This window comes from Archocentrus centrarchus, chromosome 18 (assembly GCF_007364275.1).
Source record: "Archocentrus centrarchus isolate MPI-CPG fArcCen1 chromosome 18, fArcCen1, whole genome shotgun sequence".
NCBI classification, from domain to species: domain Eukaryota; kingdom Metazoa; phylum Chordata; class Actinopteri; order Cichliformes; family Cichlidae; genus Archocentrus; species Archocentrus centrarchus.
The window spans coordinates 19622642-19645763 of record NC_044363.1 but is presented as its reverse complement, the minus strand read 5'-3'; the positions used below and the strand labels follow the sequence as shown (position 1 = coordinate 19645763).

The 23122-nt window shown below is 41.8% G+C and overlaps 2 protein-coding genes across 2 annotated transcripts in view; one reads left to right on the top strand and one right to left on the bottom strand.

Moving 5' to 3' along the window:
* Positions 1 to 16276, top strand: part of svep1 (sushi, von Willebrand factor type A, EGF and pentraxin domain containing 1) — a 110944-nt gene extending 94668 nt beyond the window's left edge. The window contains 12 exon segments of the mRNA XM_030753238.1: positions 1 to 1804; positions 2173 to 2407; positions 4115 to 4270; positions 4704 to 4767; positions 5290 to 5466; positions 5584 to 5760; positions 7427 to 7609; positions 8954 to 9124; positions 10796 to 10891; positions 11748 to 11843; positions 12871 to 12964; positions 15992 to 16276. Of these exon segments, the coding sequence (XP_030609098.1) occupies positions 1 to 1804; positions 2173 to 2407; positions 4115 to 4270; positions 4704 to 4767; positions 5290 to 5466; positions 5584 to 5760; positions 7427 to 7609; positions 8954 to 9124; positions 10796 to 10891; positions 11748 to 11843; positions 12871 to 12964; positions 15992 to 16022 (3284 nt within the window). The 3' untranslated portion in view covers positions 16023 to 16276.
* A 12-nt stretch (positions 16277 to 16288) lies between these two features.
* On the bottom strand, positions 16289 to 22624 carry LOC115796859 (thioredoxin-like). Its single transcript, XM_030753324.1, has 5 exons — positions 22467 to 22624; positions 21010 to 21114; positions 18421 to 18486; positions 16850 to 16915; positions 16289 to 16626 (listed from the first exon to the last, which is right to left on the bottom strand). The coding sequence occupies exons 1-5, from the start codon at positions 22488 to 22490 to the stop codon at positions 16564 to 16566; spliced, it is 324 nt and encodes a 107-aa protein (XP_030609184.1). The 5' UTR covers positions 22491 to 22624; the 3' UTR covers positions 16289 to 16563.
* Positions 22625 to 23122: the final 498 nt, after the last annotated feature.

The following is a 23122-nucleotide window of genomic DNA, read 5'->3' as shown; positions in this document are numbered from 1 at the left end:
AGTTTGGTCACAGTGCGACCTACTCCTGTCACCGTGGTTACCGCCTTCAAGGCCCAGAGACTGTTAGGTGTCTCGCCAGTGGGGAGTGGGACATTGAGTCGCCAACTTGTGTGCAGATATCCTGCACACCACCTCAGCCAATTGAAAATGGCTTTGTAGAAGGCCAGGATCATAGTTATGGTGTCACTATTTTCTACAGCTGTTTTCCTGGCTTCCAGCTCGTAGGTCAGGACCATCTAACGTGCGCGGAGTTCGGCTGGTCGAGCTCTGTTCCTGGCTGCGTGCCCTCGGACTGCGGGCTGCCTCCTCACATTGACTTTGGGGAGTATGTCAGGATACGAGGAGGATCTGCCTCCAAAGACACTGGAACACTGGACTTGAACTTCCTTCATGGGACACTGATTGAGTACCGTTGCCACCATGGTTATGACCTCACAAGCCAAATCAGGTTGGTGTGCCAGGAGGATGGGGGTTGGAACGGGACGGCCCCATCATGTGTACCAGTGGAGTGCGAAATACCACCTAGTCCATATCACGGCTGGGTGAATGTGACTCATACCTCCCTCGGCACTACGGTCACATATTCTTGTGATGAAGGATATAAGCTGGAGGGGGAGCCTGTGAGACAGTGTGTGTCAAGTCGAGTGTGGACTAGTGATGCTCCAGTTTGTCAACCTGTTTCCTGTGGTCATCCAGGGGCTGTGGATAATGGCAAAACACAGGGAGGGGGTTTTGTCTATCCTGAGGTATTGCGCTTTGAGTGTAATCCTGGGTTTGTCCTGAAGGGCAGTAACGTTATCACCTGCCAGGCAGACGGAAAGTGGAGTGGGCAGAAGCCGCAGTGTGAGCCGGTGTCCTGTGGTCCTCCTAAAATCCCCAGTGATATTACATTTAAAGGCACAGAGTTCACCTATAATAACAAAATCGAACTGAGCTGCCAGCCTGGTTTCATCTTAAGAGGGAAGTCTGTAAGCGTTTGCCAGGGTGATGGTACCTGGAGCCACAAGGCTATCGCCTGTCTCCCAGCCCACTGTGAGAAACCCTCCCCAATACTGAATGGGCACATACTGGGGTCAGAGTTTGGCTACAACAGCAAGATAAAGTATGAATGTGATGAAGGATACACGCTTAATGGAGATTCTACACGTGTCTGTCAGTCAGATGGACTTTGGGACAAACCGGCACCCCGCTGTGACATCATTAGCTGTGATCCCCCTGAGGACATTAGTCACGGCTATGTGAATGGCTCCAGCTTCAACTATGATGATGTGGTGGAGTACGTCTGTTTCGATGGCTATGAGGTCGTTGGTGATCCCATCCTGCGGTGCTCCGCTCAGGGCGTCTGGGTGGGCCCTGTTCCTCAGTGCCAGCCCTGCGTCTGTACCCTCCCTGTAGTTAAATTTGGAGTGGTTCTTGGCCATGATCACTCCTGCGGAGACCGAGTGCATTTCCAATGTGACGACAGCTACAAGCTGCTGGGTCCCTCTCAAGCTGTGTGCGAGAAAGGAGGGGTGTGGAGCCCCGGGTTGCCTGTGTGTAGCCGTGGAAGGTGTAGTGTCACCCCACCTACAGTTCCTAATGCTGTCTTGCAGGGCGCCAGCCCCAGCTACCCAGAAGCTGCTATGTACAGGTGTCGGCCTGGCTACCAGCCAAAGGGGTATCCCTACCTCACCTGTGGAAGAGACGGCAGGTGGGGGGAGCCCAGGATAAGATGTGAGCCTGTGAGTTGTGGAAACCCGCCAGTGGTCGCCCATGCGCAGGCTGTGGGAGACATCTTCACCTTCCCAAACCAGATCACATACAGGTAAATACTGTAAATACTGAAGTGATTTGTCTTAAATTAGTTTTCCATCTCACAGAACCTTTAATGTAAATATTGTGTACAGCTTCTTTTTTACCCAATATTTTAAGAACAGTGTATCATCTTTCAAAGAAACCTGCTTCTTCTGTGTGCTTCCACCCACATGTTTGTCTCTGTTTATTGTTCATTTTCCCATTAGCCACCACAACTGCTCTTCATATAGTCCACACAAATATTTATTATATTATAATATAAAAGTGCTTAAATACTTGATAAGACAAATCAGTAATGTGATAAAATCCAAGACACAAAGAGTGCACTCTGTGTTTTTACGTCTTTAAGTATCATCATGTGTGTCTTTTGCGCTGCAGGTGTGATGATGGATACGAACTAGCCACGCAGACAGCTTCTCTGTCCTGCCAGAGAGATGGCACCTGGTCCAAACACAACGTTCGGTGCCGCCCCACCCCCTGTCTGCTACCCATCAACTTCTCCATCCCCCATCTTATAATCACCGGGAAGGAGCTCACGCCTGTCGGGGGGACCGTCACTCTCTCGTGTCCTACCGGCTTCTTCCTGCAGGGGTCAGCGCTAGCAGAGTGTCAGGTAGTTAGAGATTTGTTTCTCAGCTTCTTAATCTGAATGGTACTTACTTGTTAAGTTGTGATTGATCCTCGTTCTTCGGGACATGGTGGGGGCCTTGCTGCAGTTTTTAGGAGCGGCTTCACGTGCCGACGGGTGAGCACAGAAAATTTCTCTTCATTTGAGCTCCAGATTAAAGTTGGAAGAACTCATTTGTTTCACTGCATTTTAATATGCCGTCTACCTGGTCTGTGTTCCTTGTTTTTTAAAGAGTTCGATTATTTCCTGACTTTGACTTTCGAAACTTCCTAACGTGGGTGATTTTAACTTACACATAGATGATGCTGCAGCAAAATTCATCAGTCTGATGCCATCTTTTAATTTTACTCAGGTCCAACTCATAACAAGAGAAATGTTTTTGATTAGAGAATTTTCTTTTTGTTCCACATGTGTATTCTTATTCATTTTTCTTTAATTTAAGTTAATAAGATCCATCATTTTAGAACAAACCTAGTAATAATTCTCTCCGGCTCCATGCCTTACCTGAGCATCAGTCTGAACACTCCCATCAACATCATTGATAAAATGAGACCTTACTCCTCGTCCTCTTGGCATTTTACTATTCTCACTGCTCAGAAAGGTCATTCGCACCTTTGGGCCCTGTGTTCTCAAGATCATTAACAATTATTTAACCATAATGTAGCCAAATTATCTGTTCTTCAAGGCTGCATTCATTTTCTAAAGAACCAATTGTCTGTCTTTGACTGCTCAAAAAACTGAAGTTCTGATCTGTGGCCCTGACACCTTTGGTTCCCAGAGTATCTGAAAATCTCGGATGCATTTCATCTTCAGTTTTCCCCACTGTGAGAAATGTGGTTGTTATCTTTGATCAGGTGTTCAGCTTTGAAAAGCATGGTGGTTGTCTTGTACACACTTGTTATCCTCTGCGGATCATTGCCTGTCTTGAAATATATCGTGTCTCAAAGGGAAATGGAAATCGTTATACATGCCTTTATTTCATCATGCCAGTTTGGTTTATTCCTCGGCCTGAGCAAATCATCCCTGGATCACTTACAAATGGTCCAGAATGCGGCTGTGAGGCTTCTCATCAGGTCCCCTAAAAGCTTCCTTACACTGGCTCCCCATAAAGTTTAGGGTTCAGTTTAAAATTTTGGCAATCACTTTCAGCGCCCTCCACAGTCAGATGCCTCCATATATCAGTGAGCTTCTACATCTGTATGTAACATCTAGATCTGTGAGGTCTGGTGATCAGTGCTTTTGGCTGTACTGAGATCAGGTTAAAGACAAAGGGGGACTGTGCTTTTGAGTTTGTGGCCCCCAAGTTGTGAAACCTGCTTTGGTCAGGCCTAAGATCTGTGGACACTGTTGATCCTTTAAAAAGAAACTTAAGATGAAGAGGTGCTGTGTGTAATTCTTGTGTCTTATTCTGTAGTGTGACTGTACTTTGTGACTTTTGTTCTTGAAATGTGGTATGTAAATAAACCTTACTGGCCACAAAAATCCAGTATATGGATCCTGAGAACATGTTGTGAAATGTTTAAAGATTTACAGAAGTGCAAATGACTGTTTGTCACATTGATCCAAAGAAATGACCATCATAGTTTTGCAATGGCCCATGAAGAAATTCCTCTTCACAGGAGAGGATGATGTTAGCAAAAAGCCATAAATAATGCAGCTCTTCCCTTTTCTGCTTTTAAACTGTGTGAAAAGGTCGGTGGAAGCTGGTCTCCAAGTGTCTCATCGGTTTCCTGTGAGATGGTGGTGTGTGAGAAACCACCTCCTCTTCTTCATGGTTTCATAGAGGGGGACAGCTACAACTATGGAGACTTTGTCATGTACTCCTGCCTGCCTGGCTTTGACATCAAGGTAAGACTCAACTGGTCCAGTTTTCTCCGGTTGAGTTTAAGAGTCCAGCACCTCTTTCTTTGTCACCCCCTTATTGCTCTTCCTTTCCTGCATTGTGCCTTTAAACAGGCTGCCCCCACTACACTAATGGCTAACAATGAGATTACAGAAAGCCATGTGACTTCTCCTCAGCAGTCAATAGGTGTGTGCATTAACAGAGCAAATAGAAAGAGCTGAGTCACTCTCTTCTTGATAAACTGATATCCTACCCTGCTTAGTCTGGATACTCGATACAATGAGGGGCTTTTAATGCACGCACAGACTGCAAGCTGCTGACTTTTTAATAACACTTAGACAATACCATTGGTTCATTCTGCAGTGAAAAAAAATCAATATTATAGATATACATTTCTATGTGTAGGCCATCAAATATTCTTCTCCCTGTTTGTCTCAGGGAGAGTCCATCCACATCTGCCAGGGAGACAGAACTTGGAGCAGCACACAGCCAGTGTGTGTTGGTAGGTTTGTGCACAAAGACAGACATGTTTGCAATAATGTTGGATATTTAGTGTTCTTTCAGTGCTTTTTTTTTTTTTTTCCCCACTGAAGTTTGAAACATCCATGAAAACTGACGCTTTCAAAGATATCCCACACAAAACATCTGCCTCTGACTCTAAACCTGATCTCCTGGAAGTGGAGCTTAGCTTGAATTCTTGGCCTGCATTGAACTGATGTTATGCTCAATTGAAGCTGTAGAGATTTTTTTTTCTGTGAAGTGGATCAGAATCAGCATATCATATGCACAGTAAAGAAAATGAACGAGAAGGTGGAAGAAGTAAGATGGTTCATAAAATAAATTTCACTAAATATAGGAGAAATTGTAGCATCAAAATAAGTATAATTAAAACAACCTTAAATTTAAGTGAAGGGAAATGCAAAAATATCAGATTTTATGGGTGTGACTTCTTGTGATGTTATGCAACCTGTTACCGTATGCACACACATATTGTACATTAACAGTACCACACCTTTGTTCACAGATTCCTCATCGCACTCCTGTGGGGCTCCTCCCACAGTACAAAATGCACACGCGATAGGTGAGCCTTACCTGCACAATGTTACGTATGTGTGTAATCCCGGGCTGCAGCTGGTTGGCCCAAAGATGCTCACCTGCCTGGCCAATGGCATGTGGAGCGTGCCAGCGCCTACATGTGAAGGTATGGAGGACAAGACAGTAAGCAAATAACTGAACGGACATCTGTGCACCAAACACTTAATTTGTTTTTCCTTCTTACATCACATGTTGCATCCCTGTGGTTCTTCTCTCTTCTCAGTGGTCAGAGGCTGCATCAGCCCCAAACAGGTGCTGCACGGCAAAGTGCAGGAACTCAGCCTGAACACCGGGCGTGCTCTGAAGTTCCAGTGCGACAACGGCTACAGCCTGGTGGGAGATCCTCTGGTGGTGTGCATGGGAGGCAGTGCCTGGAGCTCCACTTTCCCCACCTGCCAACGTGAGGAAACAGTTTTAAAATGAGTATTTACTCGTTTGCTTTCTGACTTCCTGTTGTGTGGCAGCTTGTGGTATCAGTTGCTTTCTCACAAATCCCTTTGCAACAGGACGACAAACACTTCAAAATTTTTAGCAACATCACTGAGTTTCTTAATCTGTTTCACAACACACACTGTGACAAGAAGTCACCCACTCAGCTGCTCTTAATCTGGTTGCAGACTTGAGTTTGTTTGAGTGTGTTGATTTTTGAGTCATTCATCAGCACTGACCCGTGACCTAGACGTGAGAAACATTTCCGTGTACGTGGTTCTCAGATTTTAAGAAGCGCAACAAATAAGTTGGGATATGTTTTGAATATCTTAATGCTTTATCTCTCAAACATATTAATGATGCAAACTAGAGCTGCATTCACTTGCAAATTTATTGAATAGTAGAACTATTTTAAAATCATTTTCCATGTTCTCATACTGGCTTCAGGTAATAATAATATTGATTAGTTATTTGAGAATCTAAGTTGCAAAGTGCTTCACAAGGGCAACAGAATAATGCATGCAATATATATAAACAGTGAGGTGACTCTTTATCAGGAGACCCTATTTAGTAACTTCAGTGGTCATCCAAATTGGCCTCGCTCCACTCTCAGTGGGGTCATAGAGCTACATGGATTTCTACCAGCTGGTCAGCAAAGGTCAGACATCTAATCACCTAACACCTCACCCCAATCCTGATCCTAGCCATATGATAATGGTGTGTGGTAAATTTATGGATCTTGTTTTGCAACATAATAACTTAAAAATTTGGAAAAAGTCACAAAATTAAAAAGCTCTTGTAATGTCCTCCACTGACACTAAACTAGAGGATGGTCCAAAGGAACTAAATCTGTAACTCAAGCAAAAATGTGATGACTTGTTGCTCATCTTTGTAGTCAGTCAAATAACTTTGCACTGCACTGTTGTTCAGCAGTTTAAAGTCATTAGTGAGGGCTCCAACAGCTTTTTGAAACGCATTTTTTCAACCGCTCTGAGAAGATAAACATGAAAATATAACATGCAGTCATACTGGATTACATCACACTTAATTCAGTATTTGCCTCAGTTTACATTTGTGGAAAAGAGAATATTAATAATCAACAGCTCTTCATTGTGACTGTTCATGGACGGTTGGTGTACATACTGATTGCTGTGCCATACAAACACAGTACATAGTTACAATGTTGTATTTGGTCATAGTTTGTTAAGCTGCAACATATCAGCTGATGAGAGCGTTGCTCAATGGTCTCAAAATAAGAAGAGTTTTGTGCAGTGTTGGAGTAACATTACAGAACTCTGTAGACACGGTGCATTTTATTAACTGTGACATTAGTAATTACATTATCAAAGGTAATTTTTTTTTTTTTTATAAATAAGTGTAGCATATTCACAACATTGTTTTGTAACCTTACTGCTACAGCGGGGCCCTGGTGTTGCATTATTACGTTAGTATTATGTATTTTGAAAGTTTTAAATCTGTGTCTCAGATCAGGAGACAGATGTTTCTGTGGTACACCGTGACTGTAACTGTCTAAGAAAGTATATTTTTGTATTGCTAAGACATGCGCTATTTAAGCTGGATATTAACATTACCTATTAAAAAAAATAAAACATATCCATCATTTCTATCTCTCACAGCCAAGTCTTGCCCAGCTCCTCCAGGCTGGAAGGAGGACAGTAGCGGAGACAGATTCCAGCAGGAGTTTCATGTCGGTCAGTCGGTGCGTGTTAACTGCCCCAAAGGTCAGCAGGTCAAAGGCAGCGGCACCATCACCTGCAGGGCAGACCAGACCTGGAGCCCAATCAGTTCTGTATGTGAAAGTAGGTATAATCTTTATGTTTATTTGCAGCAGATTAAGTCAAGATTATGAGAATTGCTATGTTATTTGTAAAAAGCAGGTCGTGTTTGTGTGATTGAGCTCAACAGAACAGATAATTATTAATAAAGGAAAAACGTGTTGGCATATTTTAATCATTTGAAGGACTCGGCTTGGCTTTCGGGCCCTTTTATCGTCCAGTGCACTTTTTTCAAAGTGCGTGATCAGTGAAAATCAGTGACACATTAGTGAATGGTAAATTTGTTAGCATAAAGGTAACTGTAACATGCAGTTATCTTTTATGTTTTACTTTTTAGTTTGTAATTCATTTTCATCTCATCCTTAATGTTGCTGTTGTCTTTTATTAGTAAAGTTTATTGTTTAACTGTGAACCGTGCAGGTTCAGTTCCTCTGCACTCAATGTGACCATTTTTTTTTAACTAATTAACTCTTCTGTTATATCACAGTTAAGTTACTAAATTCAGTTTTTTCAATAAGATCATGTGATTAACTTACATTTCTCTGGTATTGTGGCTGTAAGTAAATGATGTCCATATACTCAGTAATCAAACTACCAAACAACGTCTAAAATAATGTGAAAATCAAGTGAATTGCTGTGTAGTTAATGAATGACTGCATGCTCCCCTTGTTTTGTTGTGCGTCTCTACACTTGCATGGCTCAGGTGATGCGCCGTTTCTCTCTCTTGTGTGTCATCGAGCTTTTACCAAAACAAACGAGGCTGCATCAAACGCTGTGTCGGTCTCCTGTGTGCTGCTCAACTAATTACGGCCACCTATGCGGCTTCTATGGCAACCTTTTGTCGGATAATCCTTTGATCATTCTTACATGCAGTTGTCCTGAATAAGCAATGCGGTGGCGCTCGCGTTGCTATGGCTCATTGTCTGCATTTGCATGTTGTTGTTGGTTTTTTTCTCCTACTTGCATGTTTATCGTAGTCCTTGTTGTCCTCAGGGGGGGGTTATCAGCAAGAGTTTTTACCAAGCCCCACAACTGAACTGTCATTTGGATGTGTTGCATGAAAACCACTAACTTCAGGGGTACTGGGGGATGCAAGACACACACTGGATTTAATTTAATAAGCACAGTTTTCTCTCTGCAGTGCACACTAAAGAAAGTTGTGTTCATTTTACAGTTGTGGGAGGAAAGGGTTAAATTAACACCTCTGACAGCCTCAAAAAATATTCAGAAATATTAACTTTTATTTTTAATTATATTTAAAGTTCTCATTGATTTGTGGTGAAGGAAGTAGCAGCATTTGTAGACAGAGGACAGCAAACAGGTGTAGGTGAATAATTCGTGGGTCGTTCCATTTGGCCTGTTGTACAGGGGTGTCCTGTGGCCCCCCACTCCATGTGGCCAATGGGGTGGTGCGGGGGGCGGTGTTCCAGTTCGGGGACGTGGCGGTGTACTCGTGTTATGGCGGCTACGCCATGGAAGGCGTTGGAAGGAGCAGGTGTCTGGAGAACGGCACCTGGACGCTGCCCCCCACGTGCAGAGGTAGCGAGAACGTGGAATGGACTCTCCCCTTTTTCTCAGGACACTTCCTGCTTCAGCTGACCGCCTCTTTAACTCATGCTGTCATGCTGCTTCTCAGCTTTTTAATTCTTCCCTTACCTACTACCGCTTACACAACAGAGACTTTCATCTCTGAAGGTCATTAACATGTCTGCGCCTGCACTCTTGTGTTTGCACTCGTTGCATGTGTAAAGTGTATGAAAGCAGGTTAAGTTACTAAGATTTTTTTGGAGTTTTTTTTTTTGGTATTTCCTTAATGTATGGTTCAGGGAGTGAATGGAAAAGGCAGCTTCACCACCACAGGATCTCTTATCGCTCTCTGTACCATGACCGATGACACTGTACTCTGACACCTGACGGCGCAGGTTGTGTGTAAATACTTCTTGTAGGCTGGATCCAAGAAAAACCCTTAAACAAGAAAAACCGTTTCACCTTTTGTAATGCCCATACATTTGGTTAACTAGGCAAAAAACAAACAAACTATCATGTCAGGATTTTTTTTAATAATAATTTGGTAATTTATAGGAAATTCAGCCATGCAAGACATTCATATATTAGGGTTTAGTGTATTACCTTCAGGATTTAAGAACCTAAATCTTTTTTTTATAGTCACTGGCAGCAGTTTTAGGATGAGTAAACATTAATCAGGGAGGGGCATTTCTATATGTCAGGTATGAGATGATGGCAGTGTCAGCCGAACAGAATCCAGGAATCTGGAAATCTGAAAATTCTATTTCTCACTCGGCACAAGCCAGAACAGAGACATCTGCAACCTGCAGAGTTTTATCAGTTAAACTTAAAAAAAAACAACAACAAGGGCTGCATTTGAATGGGAAACAAATGTGATCACATTTACGTGATAGATTCACTCTCTTTAATTTAACATCATTCTGAAAAATTACTTACTGCTATGCATAAACGGCCATAAACGTGGAAGCTATTAAATCAGACTGAAATCAGTTTCCTGTTGCTCACCTTTGTTTTGTAATGAGCTGAAATGTCCCATTTATCAAAGTAGCGCAGATTACTATAGAGCTTCTCTTTAAATTACTACCAAAATTATGCCCCAGTACTGATACCAAAGCAAACAGTAATTGGGCTCCATATTTAATCACTGGTTGCAAGTTTTAAAGAGAAGTGTAGCCACAGTGAATCTCTGTGTGCAAACTGAAACTAAAACCGCTGCTCAGATGTTTTACATATTAAAATATGAAAACAAGGGCCAGATCCAGGCTGAGCTTCCTCTCACAGCTGCTGAGTTGGTGCCACCTCCCTGCCTCCCTGCACACACCGTTACTGTCCTGATGTGATTGCACTGAGGGAATGAATCTGCAGCATGTGAATTCTGCCTTTGTTTGTGTGCATGAGGTTAAACGGCCAAAAGCTGCTCCAGACCTCGTTGAGACAGATGATTTCTTATTTCATTGCATTTTTGTTAGATTCTCTGCTGTGTGGTTGCTGACTGGGAGAGAGATACTCACAAGGAAACTCTGTGGGTTATAGGAAGTGTTTCTCTGATTGTAGTTTGATATTCGTGTGTGTGTGTGTGTGTGTGTGTGTGTGTGTGTGTGTGTGTGTGTGTATATGTGTGTGTGTTATTGTCATTGTGCACACAAGGCACACAACGAAATGATTGTGTGTATTCTCCCTCAGCGGTGTGCTGGCTCCAGTGTCAGAACGGAGGTGTGTGTCAGCGGCCCAACACTTGCTCCTGCCCCGAGGGCTGGATGGGTCGCCTCTGTGAGGAGCGTAAGTATTTATTCACCTTAAACATCTCTGATTCTCTGTTCATCTGTCTCCTCCAGATCATGGTGTGTGTTACACTCAAACAAAGATTCATTGACATACAACAAAACAGCCAACCTGATTAGCCAGTTTTAACCACTGGTCTCACTAAGATGATACGGGTGCGTTGCACCAGCAACTTATTAGTGCAAAGTTGGAACCACTGAGTTCAGTGGCTGTAGGAGAGTCTAACACAAGAAATTCACTGATGATTCTCACATGCAGCCCACAGCTATCAGCCAGCTTCCTATGGAAATTACTCTGAGCTTTGCTGTGTAACGCTACATGACATCTGGCTGTGGGCTGGTTTTCAAAATGCCCGATGGTGCTTTGGTGGAAAAGACTGAAAGATGGAGAGAATGGTATTTGTGTGCTGCTCACCTAAAGAACAAGTTAAAGGAGCAATGAAGAGTCACCATAAAGCAAAACAAATGTTGTGATACCACTGAAATCACTCTTAATTAACCTGAAGCCTTTTGAACATATTGATTAATAAATTCTGATTAAATTTTGTTGTTTATGATCAAATACCTGCAAAACTAATGAACTGTCCATCAGCCTCAGCTCAACTCTTAGTGCTAATTAGTGAATGCTTTATTTAACAACTACTTTATGCTTAAAAATAAAGGCTTTAAACAACAACTACTGATGTGAGGCTCTTTGTGTGTTGAAACTCGAGATGCGTCGCTCTCTAAAGCCTTCAGTCGCAAGGATCTCCATTTCAACGCTGAATGAAATGTTTGAGATGGTTACAACGACAGCGGTTCAGGGTGACCTTAAACGCCTGCCTCCTAACGCTCTGCTCTGCTTTTAATAACAGCCATCTGCATCCTGCCGTGCCTGAATGGAGGCCGTTGCGTGGCACCCTACCAATGCGAGTGTCCCACTGGGTGGACGGGCACACGCTGCCACACAGGTGAGTTCATGTGTGAGTCAGTGAAGCTGTCAGTGCTTACGCTGGTATGTATGTAAGTAAATCTCAACAGGGTTCCTATTATAACAGGATTATCGTCATCACCCCAACAGCACTTAATCGGGGGGATTTCTGTCTCCTGTAGTTGTCAGTCTATTTATTGTTAATAAGTAACTGTCTTATATATAAAATATCATTTATTTGGTGACCTATCTGCTGTAAGTATATTTTACTGTTCTGCACACTTATAACCCATTTCCAGATAATTTTCTAATCTAATAACCTCCAAGGTTATTAGATCTGAAGTGCCATTCAGCACTTCAGATCAGTGCCATACTAAAATACTATTCCATATCTGCAATCACAGCCATCCAAAATGAAGGAGCTTGTAGACCAACATTAGCAAGAGTACAATATTAAAACTCACCTTTAAAAAAACATTGCCATGACTAAAAAGGCTTTATGCCAAAAAAAACTGACCAACAGTTGTGTATACTGTATATCAGCTTATTTATTGGCATAACTTCCTCATTGTTACATGTGTAGTCATGATTAAAATTCCCTCAGCTGCAAAACTGAAACTTGCTGCTGAAGTAATTTTCTCTTTTATGAACATGTTATAGGGTTTATCTGTTGTGAGTGGCCTTTTTCTCCTCGCATTTCTAGACAAAATTAATGACTTTGGAATCTAATTTTATAAATGAAGCTTTTGTTATAAATCCCTAATTCACAAAGTTAATTTTTCTTAGCCAGCTTCTCTGTGTTGAAAAAAAAAAACCTTATCTCTGCATGTTTTTAATAATGAATGGCATCAGTCCCATCCATAGATAAACATCTTTATTGTTTCTTTATTGCTCAGACTGTGCTGTCACAGCAGTATTAATGTTTGTAGAGTGGGAGCTGACCTCATGTTTATAAAAGATAAATTTCCTCCTTTCTACAACGACGACCTTTTCAGTTCCATTTTGCCATCAGACAGTGACCCGGCTGACGGCTGCTGTATTTTGTGTGTTTCTGCCTGACTCCACAGCTGTGTGTTCGTCACCTTGTCAGAACGGAGGCAGATGCATCAGGCCGAACAGATGTAGCTGCACTTCAGGCTGGAGTGGACACGACTGCTCCAGGTGCTTGGACATGCCCACAAACACGCACAATTACACACACTTGACATTAGGGCTGCAACGATTAGTCGACATAGTCGACAATAATCGACAATAAAAATAGTCGCCGACGAATTTAATTGTCGACAATAGTCGTTTATTATTACTGGTGATTTTTTTTTTTTAACGTAGTGAGACATCTTCCTGTCCGTCTTTCTCTGGCGAGCTTCACACATGGGCAATTCGGTTGTTAAGTGATAACGTAGAATTCCATTTCCTGGTCCAAACTGTCACGTGATCAAGTTGCCGCAATGCTGTGTCCCTGGTTGTTTTAACTCGAAAAAAAACACACTCAGCTGTGATTTTACCGATGAGAAAGAGAAGCGGAAATAGCTGCAGTTGATAAGGTATGTTACAATCATCTTTAATAGTGACCAGTCATTGGTTAAAGTCCAGGGGTCGGCAACCCGTAATCCGGAAAGAGCCATTTGAACCTGGTTTACACGGAAAAGCCGCAAATACTAGCGGAAGCCGGTAGCCGCTACCCGAAGCCGGTAGAGGTTACCGCGAGTGACGCATATATTGAGAAACTAAAATAAATAAATAAAATGATTTTATTTTAATATTTCAAGATCACACTAATGTTCCAATTTAAAACTACAACAAAAACCGAACTGAGAAAAACAAAATGCACTTCAACTGGATACTTATTTGTACTGCACATTAAGCCTGGATGAGCCGCAGGTTGCCGACCCCTGAGTTATACCGTTGCTGTTAATTTAGAATCATTTGGACCCAGATACGACGTCAGAGTTAACGACCGGATAGCATTCAGCCGCACGTTTAGTGATGGGGGATACTGGTAAAACTGTGCAAACTTTGTTTTACAGGGACAAAAAAGTACTATATATATTTTTTTTTATGGTTGGAAAAATGGACCATTAGTTATATCAGCAGCAAACCTGATTAAAGGTTTTGAATGAAGTATGTGTTACTACCACATTTTAAATAACCTTATGCTAAATGTAAAAGCTGATAGCTAAATAAGTGCAATTTCACAATTATGTGATTCATAATCCGATTAGTCGACTAATCGTTTTAATAGTCGATGACTAATCGACTATCAAAATAGTCGTTAGTTGCAGCCCTACTTGACATGTTAGATAGACTCATTTAAAACTTAAGTATCCTACTTAGAATAAGTTTGAGTGATAAATTCATTGCATATACACTCATCGGCTCAGCTGATCATTAAAGCAAATATCTAATCGGCCAATCGCATGGCAGAAGCTCACTGCATTTAGGCAGGTAGACCTGGTTAAGATGACCCGCTGAAGTTCAGATTGAGAAAAAGACCAAAGATCAGACAACATGCCAAGCCTTGAAGCAGATGGGCTACAGTAGCAGAAGACCACACCTGGTGTGGTCTTCTACAGTAGCAGAAGACCACACCAGGTGCCACTCTTCTGCTACAGTAGCAGAAGACCACACCAGGTGCCACTCCTGTCAGCAAAAACAGGAAACTGAGACCACAATTCACACAGACTCACCAAAGCTGGACAATAGAAAACTTGAAAAACATTGCCTGGTCTGATGAGTCTTATCCACCCATCTTCTGATGGCTGCTTCCAGCAGGATAGCACACCATGTCACAAAGCTCAGATCAGCTCTAAACTGGTTTCTTGAAGATGGCCATGGGTTCACTGCACTCTGTACTGTGTTGTTGCTATGGTAAAGGTCCACAATCTTGTTAGAAGCTCTGTACAGATGATAGAAACAGTTTTGTATCTGAGGCAGAGAAGTGAATAAATTCAGATTTCATGATGACGGTGCTAAAGTGAAAGTCAGAGGACCACCAAGATGTTGATATTCGGTCTCTGAGGAGCACAGATAAAACAACCTTTTTACAGCAGGCAGCTGGAAACCTGGAACTATGCAGCCACAATTATTTAGTTCAAAACTTTGAATGTTTGATTGCAGTAAAAGTGAAAAAGCCTCGACTAAATGAAATGAAATCTTTAAGAACAGTTTTATGTATTTATTATAAAATATAAAGCCCAGTTGGCTACATTTCAACATTTATTGGGTATTTGAAATGTTGGCAGTGGGAGACTTTCCCATGCAGCAGGATTTCAGTGTGCCCCACTCTTCTGTGGAAGCAGGCCAAATTGTGGCTGACGGGAAAGTGAAACCAACGCCTGACCTGAGAAAATATGAGAAGGCTTGAGGTTTCTCATGAGTCATTCACTAACAGCATCCAGTGCTCATTTAATAGCCGAGTGTTTCCCGTTGCTGGGAGGATATAACAAGCTGTAACATTTGGACAAAGGTGTCCTTAAGGTGCAAAACCCTTAAATTCTTATTTGAGTACAAAGGGAGAAACAGCTAACATCTCACAATGATTTTATTTAGTTTTGATATGATCCTGTGCTTAAAATTAATTTGACCAGCATTTCTATGATTTCATTGGCTTCTGTATTAGAGATTTCCCAGAATATCAGCTTTGGATAGAGGCTGCATTAATCTCCTGGAAATCCACCAGATCTGTGGTCGGGGTTTAGCAGTGTTTCAGTCACGTGCTAAACAGAAAGCACAAAGGAGAAGGAGCACACTACAATGAAATTATGTTTTAAGAGTTCTTCTTTCATGTGGATGTTACCCCAGTCACCAAGGGTAAAGCTGTCCTGCTTTATAATGCAGATCAAAGAGGAAAAGGTGGTTTCTGAGGGTGCACTCACATTTAAACTGTTTCTCAAGCACAAAGATTAACCTAACCTTTGTGAAATAAATTTTACTTCCTGCTCTCTAGATAAGAGAGATGTTCACCTGGTAATACAGGCTTATTTACATGGACGTTAGTCCAACAGATTCGGGGCAGCACGGATGGGTGATGCTCTGAGTTTTGAAATGAAGTTCTTCAATGAAGATTTACTATGAACTCAAAGTATAAATGCATTTCAAATTCATCTAGTTTGGGCATTCAGAGCTCTTTGGAAACAGTTAAGAGCAACATGCATTTCCATGACTAATAACCGTTTCTTCTCTTTGCAGGAAGAGGAAGGCAGTATATTATCATTTCTAAAGTTTCCAGTCGGCTCCACGTGAAGGGAATTCTTGTATAGTTAACTGACACCTGCAAACGATTCACTCATCTCTCCGCAAAAAGGCAAAGCAAGAACCATTTTGTAAGATAAAGCTGTATTTTTTCATATAGAGACTCGACAGTATTAAACATATGCTGCTATATACTTGTACGATGTGTACAAACTATTGCTGTGATGGTCCATTGTATATGTGTAAACTATTCTCACATTTTTATTAAAGCATAAAATACCATTGAAGTCTCAATTTAATTGTAATTCGTTTATTAAATCCACTTTATTGAACACACATAACATACAAAGTAATTCAGGAGCAAAGCCAAGTTGTCATAAAAACAGAATTAAAAGTGATCAGCGTCATGCTTCAGCCTGTTGAGACAGATGCACTAAACTATGTCACAATTACAGGATATGTGGATCCTTTATTGCCTGTGTGGGATCGACTTTATGGTTATGAGGAATGTACAGTGGCTAACAGCATCTACTTTTCTCTTAACAACATGGGTGTGTCGACTGGGCTTCTTATTTCAACTCTTTCACCTTCTCTTTTAGCGTAGCTTCGTTAGCGCCAGAGAACTCGTGCACCTGAAAGACGGAGACGGCGGGTTAAAAATCATTAATTGGAGCAACCCGTTTAGCAACAGGTTGCTGAACAGTGGAGCTTTTGGCAGATTTTAAACTCCAGTATTTCCAATCAGTGTTCCAAAAACACAAAGGAAAGAGTGATTTCACCACAAATTAAGGCTGTTTTCCTGATCTAGTGTGTGAATGAGCCAAAAAGTGATACTTTAAGGGTACTCTGATTTACCTTCTCGCCATTCTTGTAAAACTGGAACGTTGGCATGCAGCTGATTTTGCAGAATGAGCTCACATCCTAAAAGGAAAGCAAAGACATCAGACGCACTGTGAACGGTTCAAACCACATGTGCAGCTGCAGATGTGGTAAAATGTGTAAACACATACAATATTAAAAAACAGGGCAGATATGACAGGCCTTTATTTAATTAACCCCCCCCCCCCCCCCCCTTCCAAGTACTGGGCCTACATCAGACTTCAGCTTTGTCTGCCATCCATACGACAATCTGGCTGTATCAAAGCAGCTGTTGGACAGTAGCGGGAGTACACTTTGATTTGTTACAACAGGAAAAATTAGTCATTTTACTGACACTGAAACCTGCTGGTATCTGGAACATGTAAAACTAGTTTACCAAAAACTCATTTTTGAGCCAAAGTATTTACAGCATCCCTGAAACTATAGATAGGATCAGCATTCTTTTTCAGTTCTGTTTTAAAAGTTTTCCTTATATTTTATAGGCATCCAAGAGGTCAGACAAATCAATAATCAAAGTAAGTTTATTGAAGGGGACCATTTCCAGCTCTGGATTTTTATTCTTGGAAAACCAGAGTAGCTTTACATGACTCTCAGTTCAAATTCCTTAATTTTCTTAAACTGGGCCTTAGTGCAGAACCTCAGATCAGCCACCGTCTCATTTGAGGCCACTCTCTGTTCAAGTCAGCCTTCTGACTGGCTGCCCCTCGCAAACAGAAGGTGAATGGCGCTGCTTCAGATGTCTGACGCTACAGACCCAAGAATAGAAAAAACAAAAAAAACCAAAAAAAAAACAACACTAGCTCGTGGGAATGACTTGCATGTACACTGACCTCATTTTTATGGCCAAAGTTTTAAATAAACAGAAAATAGGGAAAAGATTTACAGGTTCCCTTAATCCAACATGGCATCAAAGGTTTATGTTTACAGCTTCACAAATCAGAGCCCACCTGGAGTCTGGCCAGAGGCTGGAACGCCCTGGATGTGTAAATGCAGGCCTCGCATAAGAATGTGTGTCAGAGGGTTACCACATGTGGTTGCAATACACCACCATGTCAGCAAGCTGTAATCCCCCCATAACAATGCAGTTAGTGCTTATAACAATTACCACGCAAAGGCTGCTGTGGTTACAAAAAAAAAAAAAAAGCCGCACCCTCATTTGTTACATGAGCCAGCTGTGCTTCCTGAAAGGCTACGTGGCTCACAGTTGAGTATTACCAGCATGGCATCCTGCACCACAGGTCAAAACTACAGAGCCGTATAGAGAACACGGCACTTCATTCTTCTCCCACTAAATACCAGAGGTTCCTTTGCAATTGGCCGAAGTCTTTTGACGTGCACAGCACTACGATATGCACAAATAATGCCCCTAATTCTGGAGTTTAAGTGAAGAAAGTTTTAAAAAAAAAACAAACAAAAAAACAAAAAAAAAAAAAAAAAAATAGTGGTTGACAGCTGTACAGAGTCACGTGTCTGTACTGGCAGCAGCAGCTGTAGCAATCCCGTTGGTTTTCCAAGCTTCCGAGGAAACCAGTGAAACTCAGGCTTACCTCGGCCTCATCCACGTCAACCTTCAGGAAAATCACGTTTGAGTTCGCAGGATCTTCTGCCATTAGCTGCAAGACAGATGATCAGCGAGTCAACACAAAAGCATGTGCTGCTGCAGGTCCAAATGGCAAACAATGAAATATATAAAAATCTGAATCCCTTTTGTTCTTAATTTCATGGAATTTTTCCCCAATTAAAGATTTTTCCCAACTCTGCTTCAAGAAAACAGTCTGAGGAACAAGCTTCCCTCTCTCAGTCACTCAGGAAAGGGCTCCCTCGAATTTGCTGACAGACTTTAAACCAAGTCACACTGAAAGCGATAAGTTCAGAAAGGATTCGCTTTTGTGCTCATCTAGTCGCATCTTCTGACATTTCCCTTCACTGCTGACAGATCAACTGTTTTTCCTTTCTGTAAGGATACTGTGTGTAAAGTTTTCAATGCGAGATGTCAGTCGCAGTCAACTGGATTGTTTTCTTACCCCTCCCAATTCAAGCGCATAATCCTGACTACAGTGGCTGCTATGTTGTAGTCAGCCAAGAGATCAAAAACATTATATTTTGACTGTATTCATGTTATTACTACTACTACTACTACTACTGTTTATAGAAAATATACATTCTGTACACACCATTTTAACATTTGAATAATAAACACTCAGCAATAAATCAGGAAATACTTTGTTTTTTGCAGTATTTTACATTTTTACCCCCCTAATCGCTTCAGAAACTTAAGTGATTAGGGTCTGTTGTGAAACCGGCTGTAAAGCTTTGTGAAAGGAGTCCAATACGGGTCAATGAGTCAGTGAAGCTCACGTCTGACCGATGACAGTGACACTGAGGCGAGTTGTTGAACTTCTGTTGGTAAACGATGCTGTTAGCTGGCGTGAGTAGAACCGTCTTTAAAGTGGATCAAACATCATTGGGACTCTGGCGCTTGGTGAATAAATTCTCATAAGCTTTGAGAATCTAATCAAACTATTCATCAGAGTGTTTAGCCAGCTCTTATCAGCTATCCAGAGACAGGAGGGTCAGAGGTCTTATCAGCTGACAATAACAAAAACACAAATTTAAAGGTCCCTCCACAGCACACGAACACCTACAACTTCTCCATCTGTGGTGTACTATGCATGTTGCTGATCTCTAGCCACAAACGTAAAAACACTATTACCGTATTTTTCGGACTATACGTCGCTCCGGAGTATAGGTCGCACCAGCCAAAAAATGCATAATAAAGAAGAAAAAAACATATATAGGTCGCACTGGACTATAAGTCGCACTTTTTTTGGGGGGGGGGGGGGGGGGGTTGATAGAATCCGAGACTCAGAGCAGAAATTCCATCTTGAACGGCAATTTAAAATAATAATGGATTAAAGAACAGGACGAACACGGTTACACCTACGTTATGCTAACGTAGCACATTCAGCTACATGACGCACAACGAACACGTGTTCGGTATTGTTACGTTGTAAACACACTTCCAAAGTCGGCGATATTCACAACAAAGGTCGTCTTTATTAACAGAAAAACGGCTGCTGTAGGCCACAGCCACGCCAACCACAACTACAACAGCGGAACAGCAACACACACACAGGCAAGCTCTCGGTCTTTTTCTCTCTCTCCATGCTGCCTTCACGAACCTCCCGAACAGTCCGAAATCCCACAACATCAACACGCTCTCTAACTAAGAGAATCGCTACAGTATGTTAACGTAACATTAAGTTATTCAGATAGCCATAGCATAAAGAACATACTAACAAGTTAACCAAACCATCAATCCATTGAATTCTTCATCCTCGGTGTCACTTCTAAACAATTCCGTACACTCCGTAGACGAAGCGCCGCTTCCTCTTCTGTGTCGCGTTAGTCAGACTCGTCGTCAGCTGCAGTTCCAATTATTCCAGCCTTTCTGAATCCCAACAGGATGGTTTGTCACTGAAGCCCATGTTTTCTTGATCCATCCAATGACTTCCAGGAAATTTGGGTGGCGCATTCTCCCAGTTGCCGTTAAGCTGTGCTCTCCATCCACTGCGCCCACAGGTTACGCAAGACTGCCTTAAAGCTGCAGTTCACGGAGATGTCAAGTGGCTGGAGTATTTTGGTTCATGTGTTATAAATGTCACATATACGTCGCTCCGGAGTATAGGTCGCACCCCCAGCCAAACTATGAAAAAAAGTGCGACTTATACTCCGGAAAATACGGTAGGTGGATGTCCTTCCCGGCCACTGTATGGTGGGGGAACACAGCAGCTTCCACAAACCAGCGCCGGCTCCTATGCGTTTTTAATGGATTAATTAAATTTACAAAAATGCATTAGTTTGATGGAAGATATAATTACACACAATTCTATGTATATTTATCAGTCAAATATCCTTTAACATTAAATAACAAAAAACACCGACTGCACCCTTAAAGAAATTCAGTGTGGGGTGGAAACTCTGGGTTTCAAAAGTAATCTTACTTTAGTTTTGACAGCACTCTAGGAGGAGTAGCAGTAGGACAGACATATGGATGCCTCACCATGGTATAAGCTCACAAGACCTTGGGCCAGATGAGCTAAACATCGCCTTACTTTAGTTCGGACAACACTTACCTTGTATTTTGGGGCAATCTGTTTGCAGGGGCCGCACCATGTGGCTGTGAAGTCCACCACCACAAGCTTGTCTCCAGCTTCCTTCAGGATAGTCTGAAATTCTTCCTGGGGGGGGACAAACACACACACCACAACAATAAATCAATGCTTTTAAAAACATGTAACAATGATAATTAACCTGACTGCTAAAAACAAAAGGCAACACTTCACATTAAAATGCAGTTTCATTAAGCACTGCTGTCCACTTGCCTCATGAAAACTGCCTGCAGCTGTTTTTACTCAGAGGATGCGGATACAGACACCCTTTCAGTTTGGTAAATTTAGACTTCAGTATACTGAAACCTGACCACATTGTGTGAGGGTTTAAACCAAAAGTAGCTGATGTGTGTGTCAGCGTTTGTCCTGGCTCAAAATCGCGTTGGTGAGTTTCTATGTGCGAAAGAATGATCAGTACACACACAGAGTACAATTTCCCTCACTCAGCGGAACTGCCTTTCTTGTTACTCCAGGCTCTTCCATAAATATCATATTTTATGTCTAGGCAAAAGAAACCCTGCTTTGAAACGCTCTTTAGAAGGTCCCAATATTTGTATGGATGATAAACCCTGTATATAACTAAAAAGTAGGTTTTCCTGTATCTTCATGTTGCATTTTCTGGCTGTTTAGTCAAAAACAAGTAAGGCAGAGCTGTTCTCTGCTGATGAAAGGTTTCTCCCCTTTTCCTCAAGTTTAAGTGTTTTTTTGTGGAGTTTTCCTCCTTACAAAATAACCTTTGAGATGTAGCGGTGATTAGAGATTATAAAATTATTTGACATGATACTCTACCCCCACAGAGTTCAAGTCCAATGCAATCACGGCATCAACAGCTGCTATAAACACTCGATTACAATGTGGTGGGTGAGAGAAGCACACTGCCGTCCCCACCCATCCTGCACAGTGAACAGGCGTGGCCTGCTGCCCAACATTTTGATAGCTCCTAGTGTTAGCAGCCCTTAGCATCTGATCCCGAAACCATCCAGCTAATAATGTGGTTACATTCACGACAGAGCAGTGAGGTTTAAAACAAACAAACGACTCAGGCCACAGGAGCAGCTACACTTTCCTCTTCGGTTTAGTAAGCACTGAGCCCGCCTCGCTCCAAGCTGGCAAAGTCCAGCAGCCTCATGGTGCTGGTTAGTTATCCACCTACCGTTATTTACGCTGTCACATCGGCAGCGACAGTGCCTCCACGCTTACTCTGGATCTGTCACATACAGAGAGAGCGTTTTGATCTCTCTGTAGCTAAAGCTACAAAATTTCACCAGATAAGATCTGCTAACATGGAGAATGAGTCACCGGAGCGTGTAGGGGAAACGGGCGCGCTGCAGCCCCTCGAAAAGCACGGAGCGTAAAACATCCATCCATGTATGATAAAGCGAAACAGGTGCAAAAATAAGCGTAACCAAAAGAAAACTCACCAAATTTTCCACTTCACGAACCATGATAGCTGTTGATGTGCGACCCTAAAAGAATACAACCAGCAAGCTAAGTTTAGGAATGCCCTCTTTTCAGCGCACACGCGCTTTTAATGAGCGGTGCGTGACGTTAGCCGTCAGCGGGCCGCGTGAAGCGGAAGCTACAAAATAAGGTGAATCGAGGTTCGTTGAGCTACTAAAGCGTTGGTTGTGCCGTTTCTGTAAAGCACCTTTAACTACCCTCTCATCTTGCTAAGAATTAATCATCAATATATAGCTTCATTTTTTATGGCGTATCAAGTATTCGAATCGTTTTCGCAATAAATACTTTTATTTTGAAAGTAACACTTTTTTTTTAACATGAAACGGTTTGACGTTGCCGGAGGTCACCATTTTTTTAAGTGTTAAGTTTCTTCTTCTTTTTCTAAATGTCGTTTTAAATGATGCGATATTTTAAAATAACCACTTTCTATAAATGTGAAATCACGTGCATTTAGACGATTATTAATAGGCTACTTTAAAAAAGTAACAGTTAAAAATGTATAATTATAATTAATACAAGCATAGTTATATTGTATCTTAATAACTTTAACATATTTATATATTAGTACTATTTTTAAAATTTTCCTGTCATCAAGAAAGTTAAAAAAAAAAGTCAG